Source organism: Berghia stephanieae, chromosome 1 (genome assembly GCF_034508935.2).
Source record: "Berghia stephanieae isolate SIO BIC M18660-M18661 chromosome 1, UCSD_Bste_1.3, whole genome shotgun sequence".
NCBI lineage: Eukaryota > Metazoa > Mollusca > Gastropoda > Nudibranchia > Aeolidiidae > Berghia > Berghia stephanieae.
This window is the reverse complement of record NC_088360.1, coordinates 93300433-93317366: the sequence shown is the minus strand read 5'-3', so window position 1 is coordinate 93317366 and position 16934 is coordinate 93300433. Positions and strand designations below refer to the sequence as shown.

Here is a 16934-nt window from a genome sequence, read left to right as displayed (position 1 = left end):
CTCTGTTTTTTTGTTTTTTCCTGAATATCAAAATTTGAGCAGCACAGGACCCGTGGATCCCCTTAATCAACACTTGGTGGGGAAAAAAGTTCAATGTGTAATTTTTTTTAGATTTTGTGTTTGGTTTGTAGCATAATTGGGATAGTTCTTGCACAATGATTATGCCAAAATGGTAATTGTAGGGAGGTATGCAATTGTCATTTCAAAACTGCAAATTATGCTTACACCTACATTTTAATGGATATATTACTCTTTCAAAATTTTTTTTAGTTTTTACATGCCCTGTAAAATATCTTTTGAGCCTTCTTTGCCACTATTTAACCCAAAATAAAAACTTCTAGTTTAGATTTAACATGTTCAAAGATTGAAAATAACGTTTTATAAGCTGTCTATTGCCTGTAATTAGTATAAATGAAGAAGACGACATGATTCCTTGATATGATGACTGCAGAGTGAGATTTCGAAGACATGATAAGGTGGTGCATTAATAAGGCTTTAATTAAAGGTATTAAAGATAGAATGTCCACTATTAAAAACTATTCTGTTCTTTTCACTGAGTACCTCAGATTGTTTTAATTCCTTCTCATGCAACAATTTCTCCATGTGTGCAAGTTTAGCTTGATATTCAGCTTCTCTTGAAGAGGCTGTAGACACCTCTGTCTCTGGATTGTCATTCATTCTGCTGGAACTTGGCTGAGAATTCACAAATTAAAAAAAAAGGAACAAATTCTGATCAATTAAAAATATATAGACTTAGTAAACAAAGATCCTTACAAAATTTTAGAAAATTTCCATTAATGTTGTTTTCTCAGCCAGTGATTGTTATGTTTGCCATAATAATAAAAAAATAAGTGAAATAAAATTAAAATCTTTTGTGAAACGTTCAATCACGATGTGTTAATTAAATTGCAGCGCCAATTTATTGAAGCAAATTAAAATCTAAAAATAAAAATTTTACATGCTAAAGAATATATGGGTAAACTTTTCTCAATGATCCAAAACAATGTACTGAACAATCTAACATGCAGTTACAGAAGTTGTTTCAAAATAAGCTCAAAATAATTAATTAAATAAATAAAGATAAGCACATACATAAATAATAATATAAATAAATAAAATATTCACCACAGGATTTTTCTTTTTGCTGACATCTTCAGGATCAGATTCATTTTGTGATGCTGCATTTTCACTTTGACAATCAGAATCTTTTCGTGCTTTTTTCGCACCATCCTTCAGTATACGTACCTTGAAAATCAAAACCCAGATCTTGTTATTTAGCCAAAGTAAATAGACAGCACAAAAAAAAATTCATAAAACGAAAAATGGTCTTTAAAATCAAAGAGGAGAGGGCAACATCATGACACTGCCAAAGAAGAGGAGGAGGAGGAGGAGGAGAAGAAGAAGAAGAAGAAGAAGAAGAAGAAGAAGAAGAAGAAGAAGAAGAAGAAGAAGAAGAAGAAGAAGAAGAAGAAGAAGAAGAAGAAGAAGAAGAAGAAGAAGAAGAAGAAGAAGAAGAAGAAGAAGAAGAAGAAGAAGAAGAAGAAGAAGAAAAAATAAATAAATAAAAAATAAAAAAAAAGAAGAAGGAGGAGTAGGAGGAGGAGGAGGAGAAAAAGAAAAGAAAGAAAAAAATAAACATGAACCAACCAACCAATTAAAAAACCATGAGAGAAATTAAGATCAAGAACTATGCTAATCAATGACGTTTTTATTCTTCTTGTTTTATTATATAACTAGAAGAGAGATAAATTGTATGAAATTAATCAATAAACCAAATTAAAGTTTATTGAATGTGACACAAAATAATACAACTTTTGTCACAATCAATTCATGAAAATGTGACAATAAATGATACTTGATGAGCGCTTTCCATGAACCACCCATCTCAAAGCGCTTTACAGACAATGAATTACGTTACGAACACAGGTAGTCAAGTCAAACATGGAAACAAAGAACATAATGTTAAAATAATAATATACAGTCAGAATGGTGTAAAATGAATTGTGAAAAAGTGGGTTTTTAAAAGGAGTTAAAGTTTTGAGATATTCTCAATTTCTCTAATGGGCTGAGGTAGGATATTCCAGAGCTTAGGGAAACAGATATCCAAATTTTAGTTTCCTAAGTGATTTAAATTAATTTCAAAATTTGGACTCAATTATTGCATGTGAAAAATGGTTACATAACAACAAGTGATAACGAAAAGAATGGACACATTTTTCGAAAATCTGGCCTCCACAAAATTTGCTGTTATATTAGAAGTGAACTGAAAATCTCAAGGCAATTTAATAAGAAGAGTAGGAGAGATCAATTCTAATCACTAAGACCTGCATGTTTGAAGATACTTCATGTAAAAGTTTGCATTCTTTCATAGACCACTATCATAAATTTCGAGTCAAACAACCATCTGAGGCTAAATTAACAGTTGCAGAGGATAGAGAAGAAAATCTCACTTTAATTGATTGTGAGTTAATGAAAACATTGGAATAATTTTGGTACATTTTCAGTCATAAAATTAAGTAATTTTGAGAGCCAAAATGGTAAGAAGAAATTTTTTTCTCCCTTTTCTGTCCCTCCAGGAAAATGCGGCCGCATCCTTTGGCCTTCCACATCCAACTCCGCATCCGTCAGCAAAAAGCTAAATAATTCCCACTACAACTACTCCTCCTCCTCCTACTACTACTACTATTCCCACTACAACAATAACTACTACTACTCCTCCTCCACCTCCTATTACTACTACTACATTACTACTACAACTACTACACCACTACTACTGCTATCACTACTATTACTACTACTACTACTACTACTACTACTACTACTACTATTACTACTACTAATACTACTACTATTACTCCTGCTACTACTACTTCTACTACAACTGGTTTGTTTTGTTTTTCCCCTAATCATTTGACCATGTAAACGTTAGCTATTTTAGGTGACATTTTTTAAAATTAACCCATTCTTAACACGCTTCTCTGCCACAGAGATTGGTGTAGTATGCTAAGGGTTTAAAATCAATGTTCTTTAAAATAGTGTACCTACTTCTTTCTACATTGTCAAGTAGTCTGGTATATATTTCTGCTTTTTAGTTGTTTTTAATGAAACGAAACAACTTAATGTAGCTTTTAAACCTATAAGAATTCATATTTATTGTGAAAATTAGGTTTTGGGGGTTACAATAGCATGCAAGAAGATGCATAAATGTCGGATTTTTGGCATAATTTATGGCATAATGTCAATTTTATGGCATAATTTACCTTTTTTTTGGGCATAATATTGGCATAATTTTGCCCAAAAAAATTGCATAATTCCACGGGGACAGCTTTTTTATGAAGATAATAAATGTTCACAACATATGACTTTTTAAAAAGCTTTTGTTGACCTTTCGCCCAAAAATTATTATTTTAAAAAATGTCCCTCTCCCCCTGAATATGTCAAATTACGCAACATAATGACAACATTAAGATCTAAATCTAATGCAATAATTAAATAATAGTGGACAGAGGTAATGACTGAAGTCTTAGTCTGTGCATTAATTGAACAAATTATCATACACTTCTGCTCTAAATTAACCCAAGAATTTCTTTTAAATTGATTTGTTGTAACAACTCACTTTGAGAGATGCATGGTATTTATAGACAAATTCAGCTGGAGTGTCAGGTGATGTTGGCACACCAAACTGTACCATGTCCCCATTCTCCATGACACAAGCCTTGAAGGGGGTCAGATGACGACCATTCACAAACACTCCATTTAGGCTCTAGTTCGATGACAAGAATATTCAAAGTTAATTAATATATTTATTGGAAAGCTGACATTGTGTTTGAGAGGCTCTGATGATCTATGCAAAAATGTTGCAAAGAGGATCTGATGAATACAACCTAAAGTTTTGGACCAGCTTGACAGTCTGTGAAAGTCATTTCAAATGTGAAATCTCGATTTATGCTAAAATAAAATTTTCAGAGAAAATTATGAAATGTGTCAAAATAAGAATGAGACAATCTTGACTGCTGAGTGCTTAAAACATTAATAAATCTTTTAATAAATTACAGTTAAATAAATAATTTTTATGTACAGTCGAGAATGGATATATCAACATCGTCGGGACCGTGGTAAAATGTTGATATAAGTGTTATATCAATATATCAGTCATTCAAAAAAATAAAATGATAAAAGGGAAACAGAGAAAAGGCGAGATAATAACAGGGAAGTCAATATTGATGATTTGGTGGCCTTTTTAAAGGGATGATTCTGAAATTTATCACGTTTCACTCATTTGACTCAGTCTGTTATTGTGGTCTGTCTCTGAAGGCAAAGAATATTTTTATGGACCTTTTCCTCAGCACTGACAAGAACATCGAATAAGGCATTGCCCTCATGAAGTTGATGTGCTAAACAATATTGATGATTTGGTGGCCTTTTTAAAGGGATGATTCTGAAATTTATCACGTTTCACTCATTTGACTAAGTCTGTTATTGTGGTCTGTCTCTGAAGGCAAAGAATATTTTTATGGACCTTTTCCTCAGCACTGACAAGAACATCGAATAAGGCATTGCCCTCATGAAGTTGATGTGCTAAACCGGGTAGGGTCTTGATAGTCACTATAGTGGTATGGCCGGAAACTGGTCTCAATGGTGCTCTCTCCTCATCTGACTCCACATGGGTAACAATGGCGTTTTCTAAAATTTAACTATTGTCGAGTGGTATCGAGACGAAGTACCAGTTATAGAGTATTTGACCTTGCCGATAATATTGAAACCGAGAAGCTAAGCATTGGCATTGCATATATAAGAGCATAGCTGCCAACTTGTCAAAAATAAAATAAGGAACGCTCATTTGGCCAGGGATGAGGGGACGACGTGTGCCGCCCCGAAGCCGCCCCCCCCCCCCCCCCCTTCATCGAATCGCAACATATAAAAGTCAGCCTTTTTAATTACTATTACTAACACTAACAAGTTTGAGATAACATAGGCCAGTCCAAATGTTGCTAAATTATCGGGTTTAGTACCAGCACATTTGAATCGTTAAAATGACACTTTCCACAATGAGATCTAAATTTCAGAACGGGCAATATAAAGAAAGAATTCAACTGCCTCAACTTTGATAAGGACCAATACAAAGAAGCACAATTGTAAAATAAATGAAATAACTTAAGATGGTTAGAAATGCATAACTGTCAACCTGGTACATCACTTGAGAAGGCGTTTTGGGGTAAAAATTAGGTAATTTCAGATAAAAAGTAGACGATTGCATATATGTTTTCTTTCATGCAACATAATGGTCTTTAAGTAGTATACTATAATAGTAGTTATAGTAAAATGCACCTCTAAATATTAGAGAATTCCTACTTCTTTACTTTGACAAGATAAACACACCTAAAAATGGAGTATACTTATTTTTCTTGAACCTAAACCGTTACAAAAGCTTGCTTGAAAAAAAGAAAAATTAAAATCAGATGAAGATGTTTTTTAAAGGTATTAAATTTATATATTTCATAAATTAATAAAGGGAAATAATCATTGTCTCCTTTAATCAATATAAGCAATTGATTTTCTGATTGAATACCTTCCAATCAAAGAGGTGGATTTAATTTTATTCTTAATTAAAATAATATTTGTAACAAATAGTGAAAGTATCAATACTGTCTTAGAATATTCAAAGTATATCGAGGCTAACATCCATATTCTATGCAAATCTCCAATACATTATGAAAGGTTTGAGTAAAATACAGGCGTCATATAAACGAATGGAACTTTTTTAATTGTTGAAAATCATTTATGATAGAGGCATAATTCAAATTAAAGAGCTACACAAATGGAGATTATGCTCTCACTGGACACCAATAATAATAATAATAACAATAATAGTAGTAGTAATAGTAATAATAATGGATCAATAATAATAATTCATTAGGCTCACATGCATTTTTTACCACAAATTAGTCAAAAATTACAAAATACGGATTTTGAACTAAAAATAAGGACTTACGGACTCAGGAAGTCAAATACGGAACAAATCCGTTTTTAACGGAACGGTTGGCAGCTATGTAAGAGAAATTGAGAAAGTGATGTTTTTTGGAGGGAGGGTGATAAGAATTCTGCCCCATTAACCAACACTCAGACCGGGATTGGCCAGGGCAGCTTACAAAGACAGATAGACAGTCTCACACATAGCGGGTGATGTGGGAAGCGTTTCTCATCAGCCTATTTGTTGAAAGCCATGTATATTTGTGTCTATAACAATGGTTCACAACGTCGATATAACCGTCTTGAGGTAAACTTTATGTCGATATAGGCGATTTTTATTTACTAATATTATATAGCAAAAAAAAAATTTTTAATGGGACTTTGATGTCATATCAGTATAAGCTTGATGTCGATATGTCTGCTCTGCACTGTATGTATTTATTTAAAAAAACAATAAACTTTACCTTAAAGCACTTTACAAATAGTCAGTAACCAACACCAACACGGAACATGTAGAACGAGACATGACGCCTATTGCGCGATATAACAATTTCTTTTCCAACATAGACAATGCTGCTGATGGCCAGATGCTCATTTTACTCCTGAGTAAGGTGAGAGAATGTGAGTAAAGGACTCAACTATGCGCAGAGCGAGGCACAAATCCAGGACCTCCTGATCTGAAAGCAACTATCATACCACATAGCCGCAATTTAAAGGCTATTACAATGTCTCACTCATAAACCGTGACGTTATATACTTTGAATATAGCTGTTCAGTGCAAGCTGCTTAATTGTTATGCAGAAATTGTTCAAATTAAGTGGCGGCCCAATTAACCAATTCTGCTTGTGGATTCCATTGGAACAACCTATCAAAATTATACACCTTTTGAAATGGCTATGTATTTATATAGTAATACAAAGCGACTTTTTATCTGTTTGTCTGAAATTCTACTCTCCATTCTGTGCTACATTTAACATTACATGTGTTTAGTCAAGATGATAGACAAGAGAATCTCGAAAAGAGGCCAAATGAATCACGGACATGTAAATCCTGTTCCACAATAATCCATAATTATACAATTTTAATCAACGCAGCTTGCCTCATCAAAAGTATGTCAACCATTGAACCATTCGCTGCGCTATCAATCATCATTTATTTTTGCTTACCAAAACTGGCAAATGGCTAAATTATACATAACATTATATTGCCATATCAAAGGGAACGGGTGGTGATTCTAAATGCCAACTTTTCTTTTAGTTTGTTCATTAAAAGACGTTCTTGATCATTTCAATGGATGTTTTTGATTATTTGAAATGAAAAAAACTTGAACCATAATACCAAAGCTCTGAAATTGCTCCCGTTAACTAGCATGCATTCCAATTAATCAGTAAACTTTATATTGAAAATATTCCAATTTAAGCATCTTTGATTGTACTAATGATAATTAATTATAATAATAATAATAATAATAATAATAATAATAATAATAATATAATAATAATAATAATAATATAATAATAATAATAATAATAATAATAATAATAATAATAATAATAATAATAATAACAATAATAATAATAATGATATAACAATTACGGTGATAATTACAATAACAAGGGATTAATAATAACAACAACAACAACAACAACAATAATAATAATAAAAATAATAATAATAATAATAATAATAGTAGTAGTAGTATTAACAGTAGAGTAGTAGTAGTAGTAGTAGTAGTAGTAGTAGTAGTAGTAGTAGTAGTAGTAGTAGTAGTAGTAGTAGTAGTAGTAGTAGTAGTAGTAATAATTGCTTTCAATATGAATGTTTACCTTGTTGTCCGTAATAGTCCATTTGCCATCCTGTTGTTTGAATATAGCATGGCAACGGGAAATCATAGTTGACAATAATGTATAGTTCACATCTCCTGATCGTCCGACAGTTATCTATTGATAGTGTAATTATGTTGTTGTTTATATTGTTATACTTGCTGTTCTTTGAAATAAATAACTATCTTTGTAAACAAAAACAGCTAGTGAGTGGTTAAAAAACTTTGTAAAAAAAAACAAAAATTATTTGAAGCTGATTTTAGTATCTTTTATTTTTATTTGGGTCGAAAGGGGGCAGGGCGGGAGGCCGGGGGGGGGGGGGGGGTTTGCTACTAATTGCCACGGAGTGGCGTCAATTAATATTTACTCTCTCTCTCTCCCATTTTCTTTATTTCTCAGATTTTCTTTCTCTCTCTCTCTCATTTCCTCTTTTGCCTCAGCCCATGCCAGTTGGTAAATCGTTAACACTTAACTGAATGAAAGTGACATGTTAAGATTAATTTTAGTACTCTCATTTTCTCAGATTTTCTCCTCTATCTCCATCTCTTTTTCATCTTCTCATTTTCTCCTTTTCCCATCTATCTCCCTCTCTCATATTTCCTCTTCTTGTCATGGACCTTGCCAGTTCGTAAATCATCAACTATTTATCAACTGCCACTGACTGATCTCGTTGGACCAATGCTTTATGTGAATTGTTCTTTTCGATTTGAAGTACATTTTTCTTTAAAACAAAGGAAATCCTTAAGATATTTTTAATCTATCGGGCATTGTTTATAATTGGACTGGCAGGGGTTTGCCACTTCATCAGTAATTTTTGTTTTGATATACCTCAATACCTCTGTATAGAGCTTTTAGACTTGGTGTAGTCTACTTCGCTCCTCCTCATCTATTAATAATTGGACCAATTTTTATAATTGAACTTGTTTCCTAAGATTAGGATGTTGCTTTTCTCCAACTCTGCTTTGAATTTATTCAAATTTTTTGCTGATACTGATACTGTGGTTTCTTGCAGTTTATTCCAGTTGTTAACAGTTCTAGATGAAAAAAAATTCCTTTTATTATTTTAACTCGTCTTGGAATTTGTGAAAAGACTTACTCTGGAACTGGAACCGTTTGTCGTAAACAAACAAGGTATCAAGTATCAATTTTTATGAGGTTTTTTCAAGGGCTGTCATTATTCCCAGACGCCTGTCTGGGGATAATAAAAATTCGTTATCCCCAGACAGGTGTCTGGGGATAACCAATTTTTGTTATCCCCAGACACCTGTCTGGGGATACTATCCCCAGACGCATGTAGCAAGTGGGCAGAAAGATTTTATGCAAAATGCCAAACTAGGCGTGAAAAATACCAAATATTCTGGAAAAAATACTAGTGGTTGTGTCCCAAAACAGTTAATATATCAAGTGATATTTAACACAAGATGAAAGTAAATAGTGATCAAATGTCAAATCCAGCTCTTTTAAAAAAATATTTTAAAGCAAATGGATCAATGAAATTTCTTTTGTTACTTTGATCTGAAAACGTCAAACTAGCAATTCGACTTTTTATTTTCAACCAGGAAGAAAGTTGTTAATCATCAAATTTGTTCATAGTCCACCAACCATTTAAATTTTCATTACCTACCTACCTGTTAACTTTATTGATCATCTCTTGTTTCTATAATTTGCTCATTCTGGCCACAATTTTGGGGACGACCGGGAATAATTTTTATGTCGCGGACGAATTCCTAGGCCATGGTGTTGTTCGCCCCAAAGCCCAAAACCCACACCTGCTATTTTCCTGTCTGCTTCGCACAAGACAATACAATTTAGTATCACACGTCCACAAAACTAATCCAACAACATATTTTTATTCGAATCAGAGATGAAAATAACTACCAAAACAAGGAAGCAAAAATGGTGGAAATATGTTTAGCTCATATATGAATTTAAAATATTCCGATAGCGGTGTGGATAGGCAGCTCAGTGGGTAAGGCCACCTTTCATTTTACTCCTTTTAGCTGCACAGATTCGACCCAGTCGCGACTCCCCCCCCCCCCCCCCCCCCCCCCCCACACTCATTTTTTTTTTTTTTTACTTTTCTTTCTTTCTTCCCAATTGATATTCATTGTTTTCACTTTTGTTCCGAGTTCCGGGCAAGAGTTTTTTTTTTAATCAGTTGAATTTTTATTTTCTCCGATAATATTATTTCATTATTTAATTTGCTCTAGATCTATAATTGTTTTTTTTGTTTTGGTCAATGATAATAATAATAATAATAATAATAATAATAATAATAATAATAATAATAATAATAATAATAATAATAATAATAATAATAATAAATAATAATAATAATAATAATAATAATAATAATAATAATAATAATAATAATAAATAATAATAATATAATAATAATAATAATTGTAATATTTGTTATTATTATTACTATTACCATCATAATCATTATTATATTATTATCAATAATAGTATTATTTTATTATTAATACTCTTATTATATATATATTATTATTATATTATTATTATTATAATTATTATTATTATTATTATTATTATATAATTATTATAATATTATTATTTTATTATTAATTATTATAATTATATAATTATTTATTATTATTATTATTATTATTATTATTATTATTATTGTTAACACTATTCCCTGCTCCGAGGGAAATCTCTCTTTTTCTTTTTTTTTTAATATTTTGACCTAAACCTTAGAGCTTTTTGTTTGCTAAACCTTTATGTAAATGTTCCGTTTCTGAGCATGAATTTCTTAAATTGTTTTTATTTTTAAAACAATTATTGTTTTTTTTTCTCCTCTATCTGACCATTTGGTCGCTCTCTGAATATTTCTGTTTGTTTGCTTTTTAATTATTTATTCTTTTTAGACACTATTTGAGATCGGAGTGGGGACGAATATATTTGCTAGAAACTAGAAAAAAAACAAGAGAGAGAGAGAGAGAGAGAGAGAGAGAGAGAGAGAGAGAGAGAGAGAGAGAGAGAGAGAGTTTAATAAAAAAAAGAGGTGGGGGGAGGATGGGTGGGACATTTATCCCTTTCAACATTCTGTAAAAAGAAGACGGAATTTAAAAAAAAATTTTTTTTTTTAAAAAGTGACGTTACCAGGATTCGAACCCACAACGTCGATTATGGTCAAACTTCCAGGGCAGACGACTAAACCATTCGGCCATGACACCCACTTCGAAGTCGACGCATATTGTGTATATGTAGTAACAACTGATTTTAATGTTGGTTAATTTTATGTTTTTATAGACATTTTTTAACTTTCCTTATTTCTATGTGCATCTGGAAACATTCCATATTCTGGAATGTGGATAATTGTTTAAAAGAGCGGAGTTTCAAATATGCGTCTGGGGATAATGAAAATTCATTATCCCCAGACAGATAATCACAGCGTTTTTCAAGTCCCAGTCCCATCCACCTGACTGGGTCAAATTAATTTGTGTATATGTAGTAACAACTGATTTTAATGTTGGTTAATTTTATGTTTTTATAGATATTTTATTAACTTTCCTTATTTCTATGTGCATCTGGAAACATTCCATATTCTGGAATGTGGATAATTGTTTAAAAGAGCGGAGTTTCAAATATGCGTCTGGGGATAATGAAAATTCATTATCCCCAGACAGATAATCACAGCGTTTTTCAAGTCCCAGTCCCATCCACCTGACTGGGTCAAATTAATTTGTGTATATGTAGTAACAACTGATTTTAATGTTGGTTAATTTTATGTTTTTATAGATATTTTATTAACTTTCCTTATTTCTATGTGCATCTGGAAACATTCCATATTCTGGAATGTGGATAATTGTTTAAAAGAGCGGAGTTTCAAATATGCGTCTGGGGATAATGAAAATTCGTTATCCCCAGACAGGTGTCTGGGGATAACAAATTTTTATTAGGCTAGCACTATTCAGTATCTGATACTGAATAGTGGTTTTGCACTATTCAGTATCAGATACTGAATAGCGGTTTTCCACTATTCAGTATCTGATACTGAATAGTGGTTTTGTACTATTCAGTATCTGACACTGAATAGTGGTTTTGCACTATAATACGGTGTTTTTTTTCTGAAACCTGACAAAGTTATGGGAAGAGGGCAGCTGTGGGAGTAAATCTGGGACTCAGAGAAGTGTACACCTGTGGGGAGTGAACCCGGGACTGGGTTTCGTCGGGCTTCGTAATAAAAAGCAATTACTTTTTTACGAAACCCGACGACACCTGGCAATATCCGGCAAAGTTATGGGAGGTATGCAGCAGCGTGTGTGTGTGTGTAAGGGGGGGGGGGGGGGGGGGCGAGAGGAGGGGATGAACCTGAGATTCAGGGAAGTGTACACCAGTGGGGAGTGAACCTGGGACTCTGGGTTTTGTAAAACAGCAATAACAAAATGGGGGAGGGGGGGGGGGGGGGGTTACGTTTTTACGAAACCCGACAATATGCGGCAAAGTTATGGAAAGTAGGCAAAGCGTGGAGACTGAACCTGAGACAGTGAAGTGTACACCAGTGGGGAGTGAACCTGAGACTATGGTTTTCGGCGGCCTTCAGCTAATTTCATATAAAAGCAATTACTTTTTTAACGAAACCCAACGAAACCTGGCAATATCCGACAAAGTTATGGGTAGTAGGCAACAGTGGGGAGTGAACCTGAGATCCATGGAAATGTACACCAGTGGGGAGTGAACCTGGGTCTGGGTTTCGGCGGGTTTTGTAAAAAAAAAAAAGCAATTACTTTTTTGTTTACGAAATGCGCCAAATCCCAACAGAATGGGGCAAAGTTATGGAAAGTAGGCAAATAATGGGGAGTGAACCTGAGACTAAGGGAAGTGCACACCAGTGGGGAGTGAACCTGAGACTATGGTTTTTGGCGGTTTTCAGCTAGTTTCACATAAAAGCAATTACCTTTTTACGAAACCTGGCAATATCCGACAAAGTTATGGGAAGTAGGCAACAGTGGGGAGGGAACTTGAGATTCATGGAAGTGTACACCAGTGGGGAGTGAACCTGGGTCTGGATTTCGGCGGGTTTTGTAAAAAAAAAAGCAATTACTTTTTGTTTACGAATTGCCAACAAAATGGGGCAAAGTTATGGAAAGTAGGCAAATAATGGGGAGTGAACCTGAGACTAAGGGAAGTGTACACCAGTGGGGAGTGAACCTGAGACTATGGTTTTCGGCGGGTTTCAGTGCGATTCACATAAAAGCAATTACTTTTTTACGAAACCCGGCAATATCCGACAAAGTTATGGGAAGTAGGCAACAGTGGGGAGTGAACCTGAGATTCATGGAAGTGTATACCAGTGGGGAGTAAACCTGGAACTATGGTTTTCGGTGGGTTTCAGCAAGTTTCATATAAAAGCAATTGCCTTTTTACGAAACCCGACGAAAACCTGGCAATATCGGAGAAAGTTATGGGTAGTAGGCAACAGTGGGGCGTGAACCTGAGATTCGGGGAAGTGTACACTAGTGGGGAGTGAACCTGGGACTGGGTTTTGGCGGGTTTTGAAAAAAAAACAAAAGCAATCACTTTTTGTTTACGAAATGCACCAAATCCCAACAAAATGGGGCAAAGTTATGGAAAGTAGGGAAATAATGGGGAGTGAACCTGAGACTAAGGGAAGTGTACACCAGTGGGGAGTGAACCTGAGACTATGGTTTTCGGCGGGTTTCAGTGCGATTCACATAAAAGCAATTACTTTTTTACGAATCCCAGCAATATCCGACAAAGTTATGGGAAGTAGGCAACAGTGGGGAGTGAACCTGAGATTCATGGAAGTGTATACCAGTGGGGAGTGAACCTGAGACTATGGTTTTCGGCAGGTTTCAGCTAGTTTCACATAAAAGCAATTACCTTTATACGAAACCTGGCAATATCCGACAAAGTTATGGGAAGTAAGCAACATTGGGGGGTTAACTTGAGATTCATGGAAGTGTACACCAGTAGGGAGTGAACCTGAGACTCTGGTTTTCGGCGGGTTTCAGCGAGTTTCATATAAAAGCAATTACTTTTTTACGAAACCCGACGAAACTGGCAATATCCGACAAACTTATTGAAGTAGGCAACAGTGGGGGGTGATCCTGAGATTCAGGGAAGTGTACACTTGTGGGGAGTGAACCTGGGACTCTGGATTTTGTAAAAAAGCAATACCAAGGGGGAGGGGGAATTACTTTTTTACGAAACTCGCCAAAACCCGACAAAGTTATGGGAAGCAGGCAGCAGTGGGGAATGAATCTGGGATTCGGACACCGATGGGGATTGAACCTGGGACTGCGAGAGGCTGATACCAGTGGACAGTGAGCTCAGAATGTACTTTTATTTCGAAACCTACCGAAATTGTCAAAAGTTATGGGAAGTGGGCACCATTGGGCAATGAACCAGGACTCAGGGAAGTGCACACCGGTTGGGAGTGAACCTGGGACTGGGAGAAGAGGATATTAGTGGAAATGAACCTGGGACTATGGAAGATGGATGCCAGTGGGAAATGAAGCCGGACTATGGGAGTTGGGTACCAGACAAGAATGAAGCAATTCCTTTTTTACGAAACCCGCCAAAACCCGTCGAAAAACCATAGTCTCGGGTTTACTCCCCAATAGTGTACAGTTCTCTGAGTCTCGGGTTTACTCCCCCACTGTTGCCTACTTTCTTTCCATAACTTTGTCGGATATTGTCGGGTTTCTTAAAAAAAGTAATTGCTTTTTTTTTTACGAAACCCAGTCCCAGGTTCACTCCCCACTGCTGCCTACTTCCCATAACTTTGTCGGGTTTCGGCGTGTTTCGTAAAAAAGAAACACCCCTAAAAATACCACATGTATTCAGTAAATAGATGTCAATTGTAGTCTAATATTCAGTATCTATTTAAATTATTATTATTATTATTATTATTATTATTATTATTATTATTATTATTATTATTATTATTATTATTATTATTATTATTATTACTATTATTATTATTATTATTATTATTATTATTATTATTATTATTATTATTGTTATTATTATTATTATTATTATTATTATTATTATTATTATTATTATTATTATTATTATTATTATTATTATTATTACACGTAAATTTTAATATAATACGGCAATTAATTCACGGAAGTACATCGCTCAATTAAAAATGGCAGAAAGGCTGTTCACATATTTAAAATAAATCGGGTTTGTCTAAGATGACAAAACAAAAAAAAAAAAAAACAAACAAACAAACAACAACAACAACAACAACAACAACAACAACAACAACAACAACAACAACAACAACAACAACAACAACAAATGAGACAAACAGAAAAAAGCAAGATTTTAAAAAGTAATAAACAATAGAAGAGCAAATCAATGAAAAACAACAACGAGATTATAACACATAAAAGATATTCGTAATAAATCGATAACTGATTAAATTACTCCAACTACTTGATTTTTAAAAAAATAATCATAATCATAATAATGATGATGATGACGATTACAACAACAAAAATAATAATAATAATAATAGTATGTAAGTAGAAATAATAATAATAATATTAATTAATAATAATAATAATAATAATAATAATAATAATAATAATAATAATAATAATAATAATAATAATAATAATAATAATAACAACAATAATAATAATAAAAATAAAAGAACAATAGTATAATATCAACATTAAAGTATATTACAAGCAAATAAAATTATTAAAACAAAAGTTTTAATAGACAGAAGGAATTTTAAAAATATTGGGGAAAAAAAAAAAAGTTCTCCCTGCTGGGATTTGAACTCTCGAACCTTAAGCTCAGAGTCAAACAGCTTATATCCACCAACGATGGTGGCACTGAATATTTAGTGACATTTAATCATGTCTATTTAGACATTTAAAAATGTATTTGACTGCCACTTTTACTTTGTTATTTTGATCTATGTTAATAGCAGGAATTAAAAAATTACGATCAAAATATTTTTGCAACTTTGAATCGGGCTGTCAGTTACTGCACGTGTTCAATCTGGAAGTCGGTCAGCAGTTTATTTACATTCAACCGAGATTGTCGCACTTTTCACTCTCTCTATAAAAAAAGAGTTCCTTGCGGATACTGAATAGTGGCAAAGCACTATTCAGTATCTGATACTGAATAACCACTTCCTTTTTATTATCCCCAGACAGGTGTCTGGGGATAATCACAGCGTTTTTCAAGTCCCAGTCCCATCCACCTGACTGGGTCAAATTAATTGATTACAATTACGATGTTTTGAGTTAAAAACTCGGGGACCCAAATAATTTTGGGGTTTTAGGAGGGGGAGGGGGGACTTTTTCTTTTAATTGGGGGAGGGGGGGGGTGTGGGAGTGGGAGAGGGGAAACTTTTTTTTTTTTAAAAGTCTCCCCCCAATGAAGAAATGAGAACCTTCTTTCACTTTCGTTGCCCTGCTTTGTCAATTTGTTGGTCTTACCTGTTCACGGTCCAGTTTAATCAGTTTGTTTTTCTTTATGTTGTCACCAACCCTGACAAGACAAGCAATGGTCTCACTCATGATTAACTACAAGTTGGTATCATAACATTAGCAAAAAAAAAAGTTACACATTTATAAACAAACTCTACCCGCTTCGGGCTTCCTTCATAAGATAAGCACTCTTTTGCTTCATGAGAGTTCTAATTCCCGCAATTTGATTGCACAATAATAATTTCGACTTCCTAATTTATTATTGTAACAATTAACATAGTAATTCAAGTCTTGTACATCTGGCCAAAAAACTCACATTTCGCAAGCTGGATATAGATAGATCGAAGTTGACGTCACTCCGGCCTTTTTTATTGTTTTTTTTTTGCCATCCGCGTTTATGAGTAATTCTCACTAAACTGTATTAACCAGACTATAAACGATCAAGGTTACACATAGTTTTGTGTGTTGATCCGTTATACTTCCGGATGGCAATGAACGCCTTAGCCAAGCGCATACTATCTATAGCGTACCAACATACAAAACTATGTGTAACCATAAACGTTTATAATCTGATTGATACAATTAGTGAGAACGACTCATAAAAATAGCTGGCTAAAAACAATAACAAAGAGCTCAGTGAGGTCAATTTTGTTCCATCTATAGCCAAATATAGTGTTCATTGCTCGGATCT

At 33.8% G+C, this 16934-nt stretch overlaps 1 protein-coding gene across 2 annotated transcripts in view; it reads right to left on the bottom strand.

Moving 5' to 3' along the window:
• LOC144962400 (E3 ubiquitin-protein ligase RNF8-like) overlaps nucleotides 1–16444 on the bottom strand; it is a 28307-nt gene extending 11863 nt beyond the window's left edge. Inside the window, exons 1-5 of one of the 2 annotated variants that reach the window (XM_078895302.1) lie at nucleotides 16253–16444; nucleotides 7797–7910; nucleotides 3617–3763; nucleotides 1126–1245; nucleotides 562–693 (exon numbers count right to left, since the gene is read on the bottom strand). In XM_078895302.1, the coding sequence (XP_078751428.1) occupies nucleotides 562–693; nucleotides 1126–1245; nucleotides 3617–3763; nucleotides 7797–7910; nucleotides 16253–16333 (594 nt within the window). In that variant the 5' untranslated portion in view covers nucleotides 16334–16444. Of the gene's footprint in view, nucleotides 1–561; nucleotides 694–1125; nucleotides 1246–3616; nucleotides 3764–7796; nucleotides 7911–15594; nucleotides 15685–16252 lie in introns of those variants that run through there. The other variant, XM_078895303.1, reaches the window with a different exon arrangement.
• Nucleotides 16445–16934: the final 490 nt, after the last annotated feature.